The following is a 16156-nucleotide window of genomic DNA, read 5'->3' as shown; positions in this document are numbered from 1 at the left end:
ACCAATAGACTTCATTGAAACGAAGGCATTCATGAAGGAGGTGATAAAGATGTTCCACATTGGGCCTGACAGAGTACGATTTGGAGTCGTTCAGTACTCAGACAAAATTATAAGCCAGATTTCCCTCAGCCAATATGCCAGCATGGCAGAGCTGAGGACAGCCATTGATGACATCCAGCAGGGAGGAGGTGGTACCACAACCGGTGAAGCTTTGAGCAGAATGGCCCTGGTCTTTGAAGACACTGCCAGAATCAGTGTTGCCCGCTACCTCATAGTCATCACTGATGGCCAGTCTTCAGACTCGGTGGCTGAGGCTGCGCAGGGCTTGAGGGACATCGGAGTCAACATTTATGCCATTGGAGTAAGGGATGCTAATACAACTGAGCTTAAGGAAATAGCAAACAACAAGATGTTTTTCATATATGAGTTTGACTCCTTGACAGCCATTCAACAGGAACTTATTCGGGACATCTGCTCCTCAGAGAGTAAGACTTAGGAAAATGATCATGTATTAGTTATACGTAATAACTGGGTTTCATTATGATACCTCATGTGTACATATTTTGATTATTTTCACCCCAGTATCCTCTCTTGCTCCCTCCTATTTCTGCTGATCCCCCCTTTTCTTCTTAACTGTTCCCCTTCTACTTTCATGATTTTTCTCCATTTTTCCTTTTCCTCTGTGTGTGACCTGGTAAGTTTCATTAGAGTTGCTATGGGAACACAGGTGAGAGGTTGTTTACAGGAACATAGGCAGCTCATCAGAGGCTTTAACACTGCTAGACTAAGAATTTTTTAAAATCTATTTAGTGGATCTTCAATTATTTGAATGGTATGTATGTATGTATGTATGTATGTATGTATGTATGTATGTATGTATTTATTTATTTATTGTGTGTAATTCACTAGCTGGTGTGTGAGTTTTGAGCACAGAGTGACAGTGACCTGGAATAAACCGAGCTGGTCAAATTTTATATCTTTATCCCATGACTGTGTCTTATTTTGTGACTAGTTTGTGCTGAGTTGCTGAAAGTTTATTGACTGCTCTTTACTCCCTTTAAAAATATTTTTGTGCTGTGTATATGCTACCCTTGATTGTCAATTTGGGACTTGTAATCCACTGGCTCCAGGTTCTGACCAAATGTCCTCTTGTGCTGTCCTCATCTCCCTCAGCCTGTAAAAGTAAGAAAGCTGACATCATCTTCTTGATTGACGGCTCAGAATCCATCAACCCTAAGGATTTTGAAAAGATGAAGGAATTCATGGAGAGGATGGTGAACCAATCTAATATTGGTGCTGATAAAATTCAGATTGGCCTTCTGCAGTTCAGCTCCACTCCCCGGGAAGAATTCAGGCTCAACCAATATTCCTCAAAGGTGGACATGCGCAGAGCCATCTTGAATGTCAAACAGATGAACGATGGTACCCACACTGGGGAAGCCTTGAACTTTACTCTGCCTTTTTTTGACAGTTCAAGAGGAGGGAGACCCAGTGTTTATCAGTATTTGATTGTGATCACCGACGGGGGCTCCCAGGATAATGTAGCACTCCCAGCCAAAGCCCTCAGGGACAGAAACATAATTATTTTTGCCATTGGGGTAGGAAAGGCCCAAAGATCCCAGCTTTTGGAGATTGCTAATGACCAGGACAAAGTGTACCACAAAGAAAATTTTGAGTTCCTGCAGAACCTGGAAAAGAAAATTCTTTATGAGGTCTGCAGTCCCCAAGGTGAGTGACAGAGAAGCTGTTTGGTCTGCAAGCTATCAGAGGTGCCAGGGACCCTGTTTGCTTTCTCAGTAATGGAGAACTCCGATCCTCCTCGCTGGGCATGAGATGGGTGGGAAGATCATCTGTCAGGTATGAACTCTTGACACTGTGGCTCAGGTTTCCCCGGAAACTCTTAATTATTCCTGTCACCACCCTGGCCACCTGAGACCTGAACATTCTCAGACCCATCACATTTCCTTAACATGCTTCCCTTGTGGCATAGACAAAGCCAGATGGGAATGTGTGTGCACAGCTTCCTGAAGGTTTGTGACTATCGACAGGGAACAAGCAAAGAGCCACGTCACCGAGACAGTCTCATGTGAAGCAGAACACACTGTCTTTTCTATGAAACCTTTGTACAGAAGCTTGCTGCCTGTTCCATTCTGTTTCTAAGGACCAATGCTGTCGTTAATTCCTTTCTACCTTACTCTGTAGGCTTCCCTTCACCCCCTGCCCAAGATGGAGGTTCAGAGACAGTCTAACCTCATCCTGGCAGTCTGACCTATTCTTCTCTTCTTTCCCTAAGACTTGACTTTCAGGGAGTGATGGAGATAGAAAGTACCTTCAGTAGGTGAGAGACTACCACAAATACCTTCATCATCATAGTAGCTAACACAGGTACAAACAGACACACACACAGATACACAGACACACATGATATACACACATACAGACACACACACAGATATACACAGGCACACACACACATACACACACTTATACTCATACATATACCCTACACCCTGGCTTTGAGGAATCATTCCAGGGGCTTGAGGATTCCAGGCAAAGTATTCTGCCATTATTCCATTCTGTTCCATCTCAAACACCCATGATAGCTAACTTTTATTTTTTTTCAAATGTGTATTTTTTTTTTTTTTATTTTATGAATATGTTTTGCTTGCATGTATGTCTGTGCACGACATGTGTGCAGTGCCCATGGAGGCCAGAAGAGGGTGTTGGATCTCCCTAGGACTGGAGTAACAGACTGTCATGAGCCACCTTGTGAGTGCTGGGAATTGAACCCAGGTCTTCTACAAGACTAGCCAGTGCTCTTAACCATTGATCCATCTTTCCTGTTCTGCAGACTGCCTGCCCACTTCAGCATCAATGAAGCTTTGTGAATGCTAAGTAAATACTCTGCCACTGTACTACATCCTCCAGGCAGCTGGCTCTACAGTCTATGTGGCACATTTTGTTTGTTTATTTGTGAGACAGGTTCTCTTTATATATTCCTGGCTGGCCCTGAACTTGCTATGTAGGCTAGTGTAGCCTTGATCTGCAGAGATCCACCTGCCTCTGCCTCTTGAGTGCTGGGATTAAAGGCATGTGCCACTTTGCCCAGCCACTACTGTGCCATTTGCTGCAGTATAACATATCATGACAAGGTCTTAAAAACGTAAACATGTTTGGAGCATCTTCGATCTTGCTAAATGAAGACTCTGAGGTCAGGTCAGAGTGTGCATTTTAAAAACGAATTGACTAATTATTCTTTGAAAATTTCATCCATGTCTATAATGCTTATCGGTCACTTTTATACCCCATCACCTCTTGTCATTTCCCTTCCACCTTGATGAACCCATTCTTCTTCCCAACAAGTATCTGTGTGTGTGTGTGTGTGTGTGTGTGTGTGTGTGTGTGTGTGTGAAACACACTGAGTTTAATTAGGGCTGACAACCTGTCCATAGATAGGGGTTGTTTATTGTAGCAGGGCAGGAGTCTGTACAGCTAACAAGCTACCAGGTAGTACTAAATCTGCAAGTCTGTGAACACTGCTTTGAATAGAAGGAAGTGTAATATAATATGGCGAGGCATAATATAATCATAGAATGCTATAGTATGGGGTAATGTATAACACACCATGGCATAGAATCATGTAGAAGAATGTATAATGAAACCATAAACTGAAACATTCCTATGAAAGATACTATGTATATAGGAGATGATTTTGTTATTTTATCTCTAAATATATATGTTTTTATATACACATGATTACATGAATTATCTATGTAATATTTTGAGACAGGACCTCTCACTGTAGCTCAGGCTAGCCTGGAACTCACTGTGTAGCCTGGCAGGCACTCGACTTGGTAATTAGCCTTAGCCTTGTGAATGCCGAGATGATGGGCATGATCCAGCATATGTGGCATTGTGCTTTTTAGGACTTTGAGGCTGAAGGGACAAAGGGAAGAAAATCTTGTTTTTTTCTTAGTTATGTACCTGTTAACAGGGTCATGTGACCTGTCAGCCTTAGTAGGAGGCAGAAGGTGGGCTCTGGACATTCACAAAGCCCTTGGTGCCTTACTTGATTCTTCAGAATCTGAGAGAGCAAGCAAGTACTTAAAAAAAAAATCCTTTAATCAGGATGCTTTTCCCAGAGGGAGCAGTGCCACGCCTGTCTCCCGTGAGGTGGCTGTAAGGTGGGGTGACTCCTCTGCGGCACAATCAACATTCTTTCTCAGATTTCTCACTCTGTGTACAGTGCTGTTCTAATGTGTTAGATGGTGTCCCTGAGGTAGATGCCATACTCAATTCCTAGGTGAGAAAAACAGGGTTGAGAGTGGATGCCAACAAGTGGGAAACAGTGGGAGGCAGGGTCTGAATTGCCCAACTGCTTGGTGTCAAAAGACAGACCAAGAACACCTGGCATAGTGGTGCATGCAGGAGGAGAAGGCAGAGGTGGAGGCTGTCAGGCAGGATCTTTGAATTCTAGGCCAGCCATGGCTATATGATGAGACCCTGACTCCCCCCCCCCAAAAAAAAAAGGAAAAAAGAAAAAAGGAAAAAGAAAAAGAAGAAGTCAGGTCAGGGTCATATTGTTTCTAGGTCAACCTCAGCTACACAGAGGGTTCAAGGATAGCCTGGGTACATGTGACCCTGTCTCAAAAACAAACATGGGAAGCAAACAGAGGCTAGGAGTTGGCACAGTCAGTAGAGTGCTTCTGTGCAAGCATGCTAGACCTGAGTTCAGACCCCAAGACAAGCATGGTGGCCCGTACTGTAATCCCAGGGTTGGAGAGCCAGAAACCAGAAGATTCTTGGGGCTCACTGGCCAGCAAGTCTAGCTGAATCAGTGAGCTCTGGGCTCATCCAGACACCTTTGTCTCAAAAAATAAGGTGGACAAATGCTTGAGGGAGACACCCAGGGTCAACCTCTGGGCCTCCCTCACCATGCATGCAAGCACATGCATATACATGTATACTCACACACATAGATGAATACACACACACATACACACACACACACACACACGCACGCACGCACGCACGCACGCACGCACGCACGCACGAATGCAATACCACCCCGCCCCAGCAAACAGCAACCAAAGCCCACTCAGTACTCATTATGTATGCATACAGAGACTCTTCTTGTGCAACTAGAGTCCAGGAGGTGCTCGGCTTTGCTATGGAAGACTCATCTGGGCTCCCTGCATCCTCTCAGAGCTTTCACATCTATTTTTGTGAAGTATTAAATTAGTGTCTTTGCTTCTGCTGCCTCAAGGTGCCCGTTGCTTTTCAGTAGCCCAGTGAATTTAGAAATCATTTGAAATAAACACATGGATACAGTTATTTCAAAGATGGAGGCATAGGTGTAGCTTGGTGGCAGAGGTCACTTTCCCAAACCAAACCAAACCAAACCAGACAAAAAACAAAAACAAAAACAAAAAACCAAAAATCACAAAACACAACAAAAAAGAAGCAAGGACCGTGGGATGGCCTGCATGTTCAGATTCTCACATACCAAAGTCCAGTACTTTCTTTCTTTGCAGGTGAGCAGTGCCCCACCTTTTCTTTCCCTACAGTTTGTACCAGGTGGACCAAGGTTCTTGTTCATTCAGTTTTGCCTTTAACTTTTTGATGAAATTGGGCCAGACACTTTAATAACAGCCAGGAACTAATTAATTACAGAATTCTAGAGTCACAAAGCTGGAAAAGACCTTGGAGGCTGCCTGCCAAGACCCAACTCTCTCTACCAACAGGAAGGAAAATGGCTCCGTGCATTGGTCAATTACTGAATAAAACCAGTTGAGAACGTTTCAGGGGAAATGTAAGTCAGCAACACAACACTATGTCACACCTAGAAAGCAAAAGTTCTCTTGTATGAAACTGGACCTAATGTAGAGATGGTATCCACATCTGTGAAACTGCTATTTTGTGAAACAGAACTAGATTTTAAAACAAAGCGAAATCCAATTACTTTCTATGAAAACAGGAGGAAGACACTTTCCACTGTGTGGGTTTCAGGAACATACTAGCTGGTGTGGGTATGATCTTCAGGGGCTAGAACCTCATGGCCCAGCCTTGGGTCTCAGATCTCTGGGAAATGTTTCATTGGTGAAGGGTAACTACATGCTTATTCCTTCCCAAATTCTATCACCTAATTTTCAGTTTTAAGTTTTCTAATTCTAACATGGCCATTTAGCAAAATAACAATTACAGGTCCTACCTAGGGCCTCAAGTATTCCAATTCATGTGTGTGTGTGTGTGTGTGTGTGTGTTGTCAGCAAGTACCTTTACCCATTGAGCCATCCTGCGAGCCTACCATGTGTGAAGATTTAAGAAAGGAATGTCCATATACTCAGCTTGCCTTGAGTAGTTTTAAGCTATGCATTGCCTCTTTCCTGGTTGCTAGGTTATTCATCCATCTACATTCTAACCTAGATGTTATCTGTGAGCATCAATTTTGCATCTCGATGGAATTTTGTAAGTGGGCTTATTATACACTAATTAAAGCCTGAAACACCAGTGGACCTTCAAATTCTAGATTAAGCCTCCCCAGAGGGCCTTACATTTCAGGCAGAAGAAACAGAAAACAGAAAATACCATTCAGCTCTGACCTTTTCTAATAGTCTGCCACACCCCGCAAAAAGGCTGATGAATGGGCAGTAGATGAGGAAGAACACTCCCAGGGTGAAAGGTGAGTGTCAAGAACTGCTGAAAGGGACTCAAGACTTATTCAGAGGCCACCCTCACCTTTCAGACATCCAAGACTTATTCAGAGGCAGGCCACCCTCACCTCTCAGACATCCAAGACTTATTCAGAGGCCACCCTCACCTCTCAGACATCCAAGACTTATTCAGAGGCCACCCTCACCTCTCAGACATCCAACGATTGTCTGTATTAGGTCATGGGACGATAGGTTGACACAGCACCCACTCTCAAGGAACTAAGTAAAGATTCAATGGACACACAGGACACTAAGTACTTGATTGGAGGAGGTGCAGGTAAAAATTGGAGAACTCTTGGAGGAGGGTAAGGCAGGCATTTGGACAGCTACTTAAAGGACTTGAATATGTCAACCAGCTACATAGGAAAGGAGACTCCCAGCAGAGGGACTAGGATCTGCAGTGACAGAGACATGGCACAGCCTATTTTATAATCAGTTGGCTTTTACCACAGTACACCCTCCAAACGTAACCCACCATTGTTCAGGCTTGGACTTGTGGGAGTTGCCTGGGGGAGAGTTCTTTCTGGCTTGGGTACTGTCTTCTGCAGCTGCAGGTGATTGATGCCACTTTTCCGCTTTCAAAGGATGCGACGTGGATCTGTCTGTTGGAATTGATATCTCAACCTCTTCAGAGCGAGCTCAGCGGGAACTTCCAAAGTTGCTGCCCCGGCTGATGCAACAGCTGGCCTTGCTTTCTAACATCAGCTGTGACAATCCTGGCCAGATGGGCCCTAGGTTCCGCTACGTGATTCCAGGCTCCAATAGCCAGCTTGTCTTTGACTCAGGCTTTGAGAAATATAATGATGAGACCATCCAGAAGTTCTTGATACATCAGGCTTCCGTGAACAACCGTATGGATGTAGACTTCTTACAGTCCCTGGGAGAGACTGCCATCCACCTGTCTTTTGCTAAAGTGAAGGTAATGTATGCCTCTGACCCTGTCTATGGAGCCTTGGGGCAGGATAGGATAAAAAGGTTTTGTAACTGAAGCCAACAGAACTGATAAGAGGTGGGCTTTCATTCAACGGACATGTCTTTATTAAGCCCTGGAGGCTCTGTGCTAAACAATACTAGGAGGGAGCAAAGAATATATCCCTGCCTTCCAACTGCCCATTGGGTAGTGATGCAAATCCTTCCATGACATAATTCATCCTTTTGTTTGTTTGTTTGTTTGTTTGTGACAAGGTCTCTCTAGGAAGCCCAGGCTGGCCTTGAACTCACAGAACTCTACCTGCCTCTCTGCCTTCCCAGTGCTGGGATTAAGGGATGCGTCACCATACCCTACCTGCACAATTCTTTCTTAAGACATTTAGAGAATGCTGTAAGATGCTCCCTAGTCTTTTGTATTCACTCACAGCTATTCTGAGTTCAACTATTATTTTTGTAATCATCACCTTGAGCGAGCCCAAGCCCACCATGAAGCTTCTCCCTTCCTGGTGCCCTTGAACGCTATACTTCAGGCATAACTAACACGTAGTTTTTCCTACATTCACAATCCAACATCCCCTGCTTGCCTTCTCTCCTCTTGTTAATGGCACTTTGGTATTTTTTGAGTGGATAAAGATGGAGGAGATAATTTTTAAAGTATCTTTAAGTGAAGGGTTTAGACTGTCTCAGCCCCCCCCCCTCTAGTGTTGAAATGACAATAGGTTTGTAAGTTAGTAACAAATGGATAGGTCAAAAGGAATACATTAGGGGGTTGGGGATTTAGCTTAGTGGTTAGCAAGCACAAGGCCCTGGGTTCGATCCTCAGCTCAAAAAAAAAAAAAAAAAAAAAAAAAAAAAAAAAAAAAAAAGGAATACATTAAAAGGCACGGCACACACACACAAAATTCACTTGTATTTTTAAGAATTGTGTCGTGGTGGTGGTGGCACAAACCTTTAATCCTAGCACATGGGAAGCAGAGGCAGGCAGATCTCTGAGTTAGAGGCCAGCCTGGTCTGCAGAGTGAGTTCCAGGACAGCCAGGGCTACACAGAGAAACCTGGTCTTGAAACCACCTACCATTCCCTTTTCTTCTTTTTTTTCTCTGTTCTTCCTGCTCTCTTTCCCACCCCACTCCCAGGTCCTTTTAGTGCTTACTGATGGACTTGACGAGGACCCACAGAGGCTGAAGAGAACCTCAGAATTCCTTCGTAGCAGAGGTAAGTGTACAGGTGTGCCCTGCCTGACCTGGCCCCTCCCACCAAGGCCCCTCCCACCCAGGCTGAGCTCCTTTATTCCTCAAGTGGAGATGGACTCCAGGAAGCCACCTGCTCTAGTGGAGAGAGCACATTTCCACCAGGCTGAGGCGCAGTCTCCCTTGTGTAAGTCAGGGTATGGAGGCATCTCCCCCTCCTGGCATCCCTGATGTCAGAGCTGCCTGGACAGTTTGCAGATGCCACTGTACTCCAGTAGTGTCGTCTGGTATTTTAGGTTTCTCAGAAGTCTCTGTGTCTTTTCCTTAAACACCGGAGTCAGCTGGAAGCCGAGCCTTGCTCTTTGCCCTGCCATTCTCTCCAATCTTTTCCTCTGCCCCCCTCCACTTTTAAGGGTTGGGGAGCTATTCCAGGTGGCATGCTTGTGAAATTAGAAGATGCCCATTGCTCAGAGCAGATGCAGCCCTGTGCAGGCTGCTGGCTGCATTTCAGAGCTCATTTGCTGCTCAGCTGGATGGCCTAGTGTAGGACAATTTGTTTATCTGCATAAAGTGGCTTTGGCTCTTCTCATTTTGTGTCACATGGAGCAAACGCAGGATGAATATCCTTGTTCAATATGACTTGTTCAAGCTCCCTTGAGGCAGGATAAAAAGGAAGGGAGAATTCTGGGGACACAAGGACAGGGAGGGGGAGGAGAGGGAGGAAGAGGAGAGGGAAGAAGAGAGGTCTCTCATCCTGGAATCTGGTTGAAGCTTCTCCCCCCACAGAAAAGCACAATAGACAGCTGCTTGAGGCTTATCTCCCCCCACCCTGTAAACCCACAATTTTCTAGGAATCTCAACAGAAACCCCATTTACAGGGAAGTGACATGTGCTGAACCCCTGGTGCACCCCTGGTGGCTCTGGTTTTCTGGGATTTATCAGATTCTAATTCCATCTATGCCATCTCCAGAACCTCCACAGTTATCCATCTCACTTATCAGAAGAAGCAGGGGAGGAGGAAGAGGTTTCTCAGCAATCTTTTGAGATGTAGCTTGAGGACCACCCAAAGGCACATAATGCTAAGGCTTCGATAATATATTCTTACTCTCTCAGAGAAGCCTGGACACATACTTAGGTCTATCTTAATTCCTGCTACTCTTTCTTTGGGGGAACCCACCCCATGGTGGACAAATATTTCTTTTGAGCACCCCTCTTTCTTTTAAGCCTCACAATTAAGCCTGTATTAGAATATCTTAGCCGGGCGGTGGTGGCGCATGCCTTTAATCCCAGCACTCGGGAGGCAGAGGCAGGTGGATCTCTGTGAGTTTGAGGCCAGCCTGGGCTACAAATCTAGTCCAGGACAGGCTCCAAAGCTACAGAGAAACCCTGTCTCAAAAAACCAAAAAAAAAAAAAAAAAAAAGAATATCTTTAATAAAATCTCCCACTCTGCTTCACAAACAGGCTAGTCCTGCAATTCTTCTCTGTGTTGACAACATAAACCCTGGTTTGGCTTGAGGTTAGGTCCTTAAAAGTTTGGAGGAAGTCCCCAGCTGCTGAGGAAGGCAGTGTGGAGCTATGCGTCAGTTCCCTCGTGGGTGACACCTTTGTCCTTCTCTTTTGATGGAGTGTATTCAATACATCCTACTGAAATTGATTTTGCCATTGATGTTGGAAAACATTATTATTATTATTATTATTATTATTATTATTATTATTTTAAATGACAGCTTGCTTCCAGATGAACTTACTTCTTTGATTACCCTGGAAGTTTAAATCATTGCAACTTTTTTCTGGAAGAAATATGGGAGCATGTGACAAGAGACTGAGAACTTGGCTAACACGTCAGTTGCCAAGAACATATTTTTAAGGAGTAAATTGGGAATATGTAGAAGACTGTCAGCAGCCTTTTCAGTAGCAAAAAGCCAACTGCATATATGCTGAGAGTTTACTGATCAAAATATTAATGGTAATATTATTATGACAACAAACACGGCAATTCCTGATTGAATTTCTTTCTTTCTTTCTTTACTTTTCTTTCTTTCTTTTTTTGTTTTGAGACAGGGTTTCTCTGCATAGCCCTTGCTGTCCTGGAAGTCACTCTGTAGCCCAGGCTGGCCTCAAACTCAGAGATCCACCTGCCTCTGCCTCCCGAGTGCTGGGATCAGAGGCGTGCGCCACCACTCACTGATTGAATTTCTTAAACACCCTTGTCCATTTGGTCTCGTTGTGTGAACAGACACCACTGATATTTGAGTGCCTGTCTCATTAGAGTGCCTCATAGCTCACAGCTCAAAATCCCTGACCCTTGTTAACTGTGTGGCCAGAGAAACAGGGTGGAATTGAACACTCTTCTGAAGACTTGTTCCTGGGAGTGACATCTGTCACTTCTGTTCACATCTCCTTGGGTGGAACAACTACATTATCACTCTGAACTTAAAATATTTTTCAAGATAAGGAGTTGAGGCTTACTGAAGTTTATAGCCTTCTCTAAGAAGTGAAGTCCTGGGGCTGGAGGGATGGCTCAGTGGTCAAGACCACTGTTGCTCTTACAGAGGACCTGGACTTGGTTCTCAGCACCCACATGGAGGCCCACAACTATCTGTAACCCCAGTTCCAGGGGATCCAGGAACTTGCTCTTCTGACCTCTGAGGGTACCTGGCATGTATTCGGTGCACAGACATATATGTAGGCAAAACACTCATACTCCTCAAGAAGGAGACCAGAATATTCATTAACAGTCATATGATTGTCATAATTCCCCCCCCTCCCCTCCTTTCTTTACTAGGACCATGTGTATATTAAGCAAGTGCTCCATCATTATGTGACATCCATATCCCTGGACATTATTTATCCATTTTAACTTTTATTTATTTGTATATGTTCATGTGTGTGTGTGTGCACTGTTAGGTCCCAAGAAACTTGGGACAAGTCTCACTGGTACCTAGCACTTTTATCCTGCTCCCACCTTCAACTTCTCCAGCCTGGGGCTCCCTTCTCCCAGCTTCTGATTCCCATCTAATCCAGCCATTTTGGCCACCTGCTCCAGTCTTTCCTCTCTTGGCTCTGCTTGCCCTCTCTCCTCTTCCTCTCTTCCTCTCTCCCCCTCTCCCTCCTCTCATGCCTCTGGCTCATCACCTCATATCTACAATAAAACCTTTCTCCTCTGCCATGCCTTGGAGTGGCCATGTTCTCATTTTCACTCACCCACATGCATGTGTTTATGTGGATGCATGCCATGGCACATGTGTGGAGGTCAGAGGACAACAGGCAGGAGTCAGGTCTCTCCTTTCACCGTGTGGGTCTGGGGATTGAACTCGGGTTGTTAGACTTATTTACATCTTACCAGACCCTGGACATAATTTCCAAGAGTCAACTTCAAGTCAACTTCAAGGATAGGTTTAGAAGGGTCTAACAATACAGGAAAGGTACCTGAGGGCCTGGAGAGCTGGCTCAGTGGTAAAGAGCACTGGCTACTCTTCCAGAGGACTCAAGTTCAATTTCAGGTACCCACATGGTAGCTCACAACCATCTGTAACTCCAGTCCTGGGAGACCTGATGCTGTCTCTAGTCTCTGTGGGTACTACATGTGGTGTACAGACATGCATTCAGGCAAACACTCACACACATGAAATAAAAATTAAAAAAAAATCTCAAAAATTAAAAAAAAAGGAAAGACACTCGAGGGAGAGGCAGGATGACCATTGATAATTTGAGGTTAGCCTGGGCTTTCTTGAGAGCACTGGGCCAGCTTGGACTACATAGGTAGATTCTGTATGAAGGAAAGAAAGAAACCTAAACCAAACAAGCCAACAACAGCAACAGCAATGAAAAAGAAGGATAGTTGCATTTTCTTTTAACTTATTATTATTTGAATTGGAGTCTCACTGTGTAGCTCAGTTTCAGCAGCCCACGCAGCCCAAGTGGGCCTCGAACTCCTGATCTTCATGCCTCAGCTTGCATGTTCCGGAGCTGCAGATGTAAGCCTCCCTGCCTGGCCTGGGAACTGGTTTTGATCTGAACAAAAATGCAGCTCGAGACAAGAAGGACTGAGGGTGTGTCAATGGTGGATGATGGGTGACCATCTGGTGCTGAGGCAGAGACAGATGATTCTAAAGACAGGTAAGTAACCCTCCCCCCCTTGGTACTTTGAAGGACTCTCTGGACTCCTACTCATTGGCCTGGAAGGCGTACAGAAGTTAGAAGAGCTGCAGGGACTGGAGTTCGGCAGAGGGTTCTCATACTGGCAGCCTCTGAGCATCCATCTGCCGTCCCTCCCCAGAGTCTTACTGAAGCAGCTGGTGAGTCCGTCCTCTTTCAAAGTGTCCTCTGCTTGGTCCCAATGATGATAATGACTTGGAAAAGCTTTGGGGGTGGGTGGGAATTTTGCCTGTCTCGTGTGTAGTATGATCCAGGCTGATATAGAAAGAAAAAGCTGTACATGACACAGGTTCTGTGTTTCAGGATACAATTGTGGAGAGGACATGCTGTCACGTGTATGCCAAGTGTTATGGAGACGATGGGCTCAGAGGTGATCCTGGGAGTCTTGGGAGGGAGGTAAGAATTCCTGGTGGAGGAAGAGAGGATACACCCAGTACCCATTGCACACCAAGGCTGACATCCTCACAGCCTTCTTTCTGATTTTACAGTCGTAACAAACCTTTGAGGACCTTGCTATTTCACATAGTGATCTTGAAGTTCTGAGAGTGGACACCACTCTCCCTGAACTGTACAGTGTGAAAGGCATTTGAGAGCTGAGCTATGGTGTTTACCTGACATCACCATGGTCTATCCTTTCTACCACATAATGCTGCCTTTTTATGTTGATCTAAAATTAATTTTTGCCGGGAGCCATCCCCAGCAGTGGATGGGTCCTGCAGAGGGTGTAAGGAGTCAGCGGAGAAAGAATTGAGCCAGGCCATGGTAGTCGGGAGAATCTTGCAGCCTGACTGACTAGCAGCCAGAGTGTTCCTTTATTTATAAAGAATTTAGTTAGCAGGGATACATTCATGATGTTCCAAAACATAGATCATATTATTTTTGTTTCTGGACATGTGTTTCACTTCCTTTTGCTCATCTTTTAGTCATCATTAACAAACTATGACAGAACAGAGTTATCATTTCCAATCATTTTCCCTCAAGTTTTGACATCATTAATAAACAGAGTTATTATTCTTATTCATAAAACCCATAACCCAATTTTTGAGAATCTAGAGGCATGTGACAGCCTGTGCTCAGGCTGGTTGTTTTGTTTGCTTCAAGGACATTAGACCAAAACAAAATCTTTAACCATTCTGGGAATTTTGCCATGTCTCAAGCAATGTATTATTAATGCTTAGTGGTCAGAGTGCCCAGGAAAAATCCCCAGGCTAAAGCTGATATAGTTACTATTCAAATTCTGGCATAATATAATCAATGTTCACATTTATATCTTTATAGAATTGGTCTATATGTCTGATCCTGGCATTCTGTTGTTCCTTGGTCATATGACATTATAGCGACTCTACATAGGTTAATTTCTAAAAGAGGGAGGTCCTAACACCACATACTTTTATCATCTTTCCATCAGTATGTCTCTATATAGGGCAGAGTTGTATGCCGTGTAATTGCCTGAGTGTACAGTGGGAAGAGGCTTGTAATCTGAACTGTGGACAATTTCTCTAGCCCACCGAATCTTGTTGATCTGTTTAATTTTACTTTGTTTTGAATATGTTGTTCCTGTGTAAGTAGAGGGACAGATGTTTCGAGAATGTCTCATAGCCTCATGAAGAGACCTCTGGCTTCTTCTTTATGTGTCACAACCTCCAAGGCAGAAGGAAGATCTTCAAGTAGATAAGGATATCTTCCTCTAAGTGTGTGTATGTGTGTGTATGTGTGTGTGTGTGTGTGTGTGTGTGTGTGTGTGTGTGTGTGTGTAATAGTATCTTCAGGACATTCCTGGGTAAGCTTAGAAGCAGCATTCCTGGGAAAAGGCATAAATGATTCATAAGGAATTTTCCATCAATCCAACATCCCCAAATTGTACAAATATTAAAAGTGCCCCAAGTATGTAACAGGTGGAGATGAAAACCAAAGGTGGCATGGCAGCCATCATGTGACTCAGCTTTGCTGGATCTTTGTCAAGCAGCTGTGCTGGCTTTATGACTTCTGCCATTCCATTCAGATATGGCTGTGCCAATTTTTAATTTTTTTGTTGCATTTATTTGTGTGCATGTGCATATGCACATGTGCAGGCTGTGGTGTTCACATGGAGGTCAGAGGACAATCTTTTTCTGAACCTCCCATTTGGCTAGGCCAGCCAACTGGCTAGCAAGCTGCAGGGTCCTCCTGTCTCCACCTTCCCAGTGCAGGGATTATAGGCATGTGCTGTCACACCCAGCTGTGTGGCTGCTGAGGCTCAAAGTCAGGGCCTTAGGCCTGTGGGGCAAGTACTTTTTACCTAATGAGCCCTCCAAGAAGTACCCCTATAGGTTCTTCTTCTTCTTCTTCTTCTTCTTCTTCTTCTTCTTCTTCTTCTTCTTCTTCTTCTTCTTCTTCTTCTTCTTCTTCATCTTCTTCTCCTTCTCCTTCTCTTCTCCTCCTCCTCCTTCTCCTTCTCTCCTCCTCCTCCTCCTTTTCCTTCTCCTTGTCCTTCTCTTCTCCTCCTCCCCCTCCCCCTCCTCCTCCTCCCCCTCCTCCTCCAGCAGTAAATACCTTTTCCCCTCCTAACGTTCTTCTCACAGCATTAAACTTTGAGAAAAGAAAACAGTAATTGGCTTTGTGAGGCAGTTGATTTTCATCTTTGTTAACCCTGACTTAACTGACAGGAAAATTAGTACTTAACACTTTGAAGGAAGAATAGCCCATAGAAATGTTCCTCAGGTATTCAGGGCTGGCCAGATTCCAAGGTACACCCAGGACCCAAAGTTTTGTGACAGGTGCATAGCCTCAAATCCAAGTGTGAGGCTGAGCCAAACCCACCAACCTTGACACTGTCCTTGAACTCTCTAGGCAGCTAAGGTGACCTTGATCTGAGGATAATTACAGATGTGTCCCAGATATGTACCTGGCTGGAAGGAGTTCTTTTTAATTTGAAGATTTAATTTTATTTTTACTTGCTGCATGTACCCATGCCTATGTATGGATATATGCAAACAGGTGCTGGTATCTGATCCCATCTATTGTGGGTGTTGGGAACTGAACTTGGGTCTTCATCAAGAGAAGCTTGCTCTCGTAACTGTGGAGCCATCTCCCCAACCCCTGGCCCGAGTTTGTAATGGCTTTGCAGGTCAGACCTATCAATCTAAAACAGTACAAAGTATGCAATGACATTTTTATTTTTTGTTT

The 16156-nt window shown here is 44.5% G+C and overlaps 1 protein-coding gene across 1 annotated transcript in view; it reads left to right on the top strand.

Moving 5' to 3' along the window:
- LOC118587650 (collagen alpha-4(VI) chain-like) overlaps nt 1-16156 on the top strand; it is a 93149-nt gene that overhangs the window by 14803 nt on the left and 62190 nt on the right. Inside the window, exons 6-11 of the mRNA XM_036193650.1 lie at nt 1-485; nt 1174-1728; nt 7298-7632; nt 8779-8857; nt 12986-13131; nt 13295-13387. The exon at nt 1-485 is cut by the window's left edge and continues 61 nt beyond it. Of these exons, the coding sequence (XP_036049543.1) occupies nt 1-485; nt 1174-1728; nt 7298-7632; nt 8779-8857; nt 12986-13131; nt 13295-13387 (1693 nt within the window). The remainder of the gene's footprint in view (nt 486-1173; nt 1729-7297; nt 7633-8778; nt 8858-12985; nt 13132-13294; nt 13388-16156) is intronic.

The sequence above is a fragment of the Onychomys torridus genome, chromosome 7, assembly GCF_903995425.1.
Source record: "Onychomys torridus chromosome 7, mOncTor1.1, whole genome shotgun sequence".
Lineage (NCBI taxonomy): Eukaryota > Metazoa > Chordata > Mammalia > Rodentia > Cricetidae > Onychomys > Onychomys torridus.
The sequence above is the reverse complement of the archived record's forward strand: the minus strand, read 5'-3'. Positions and strand labels throughout refer to the sequence as shown.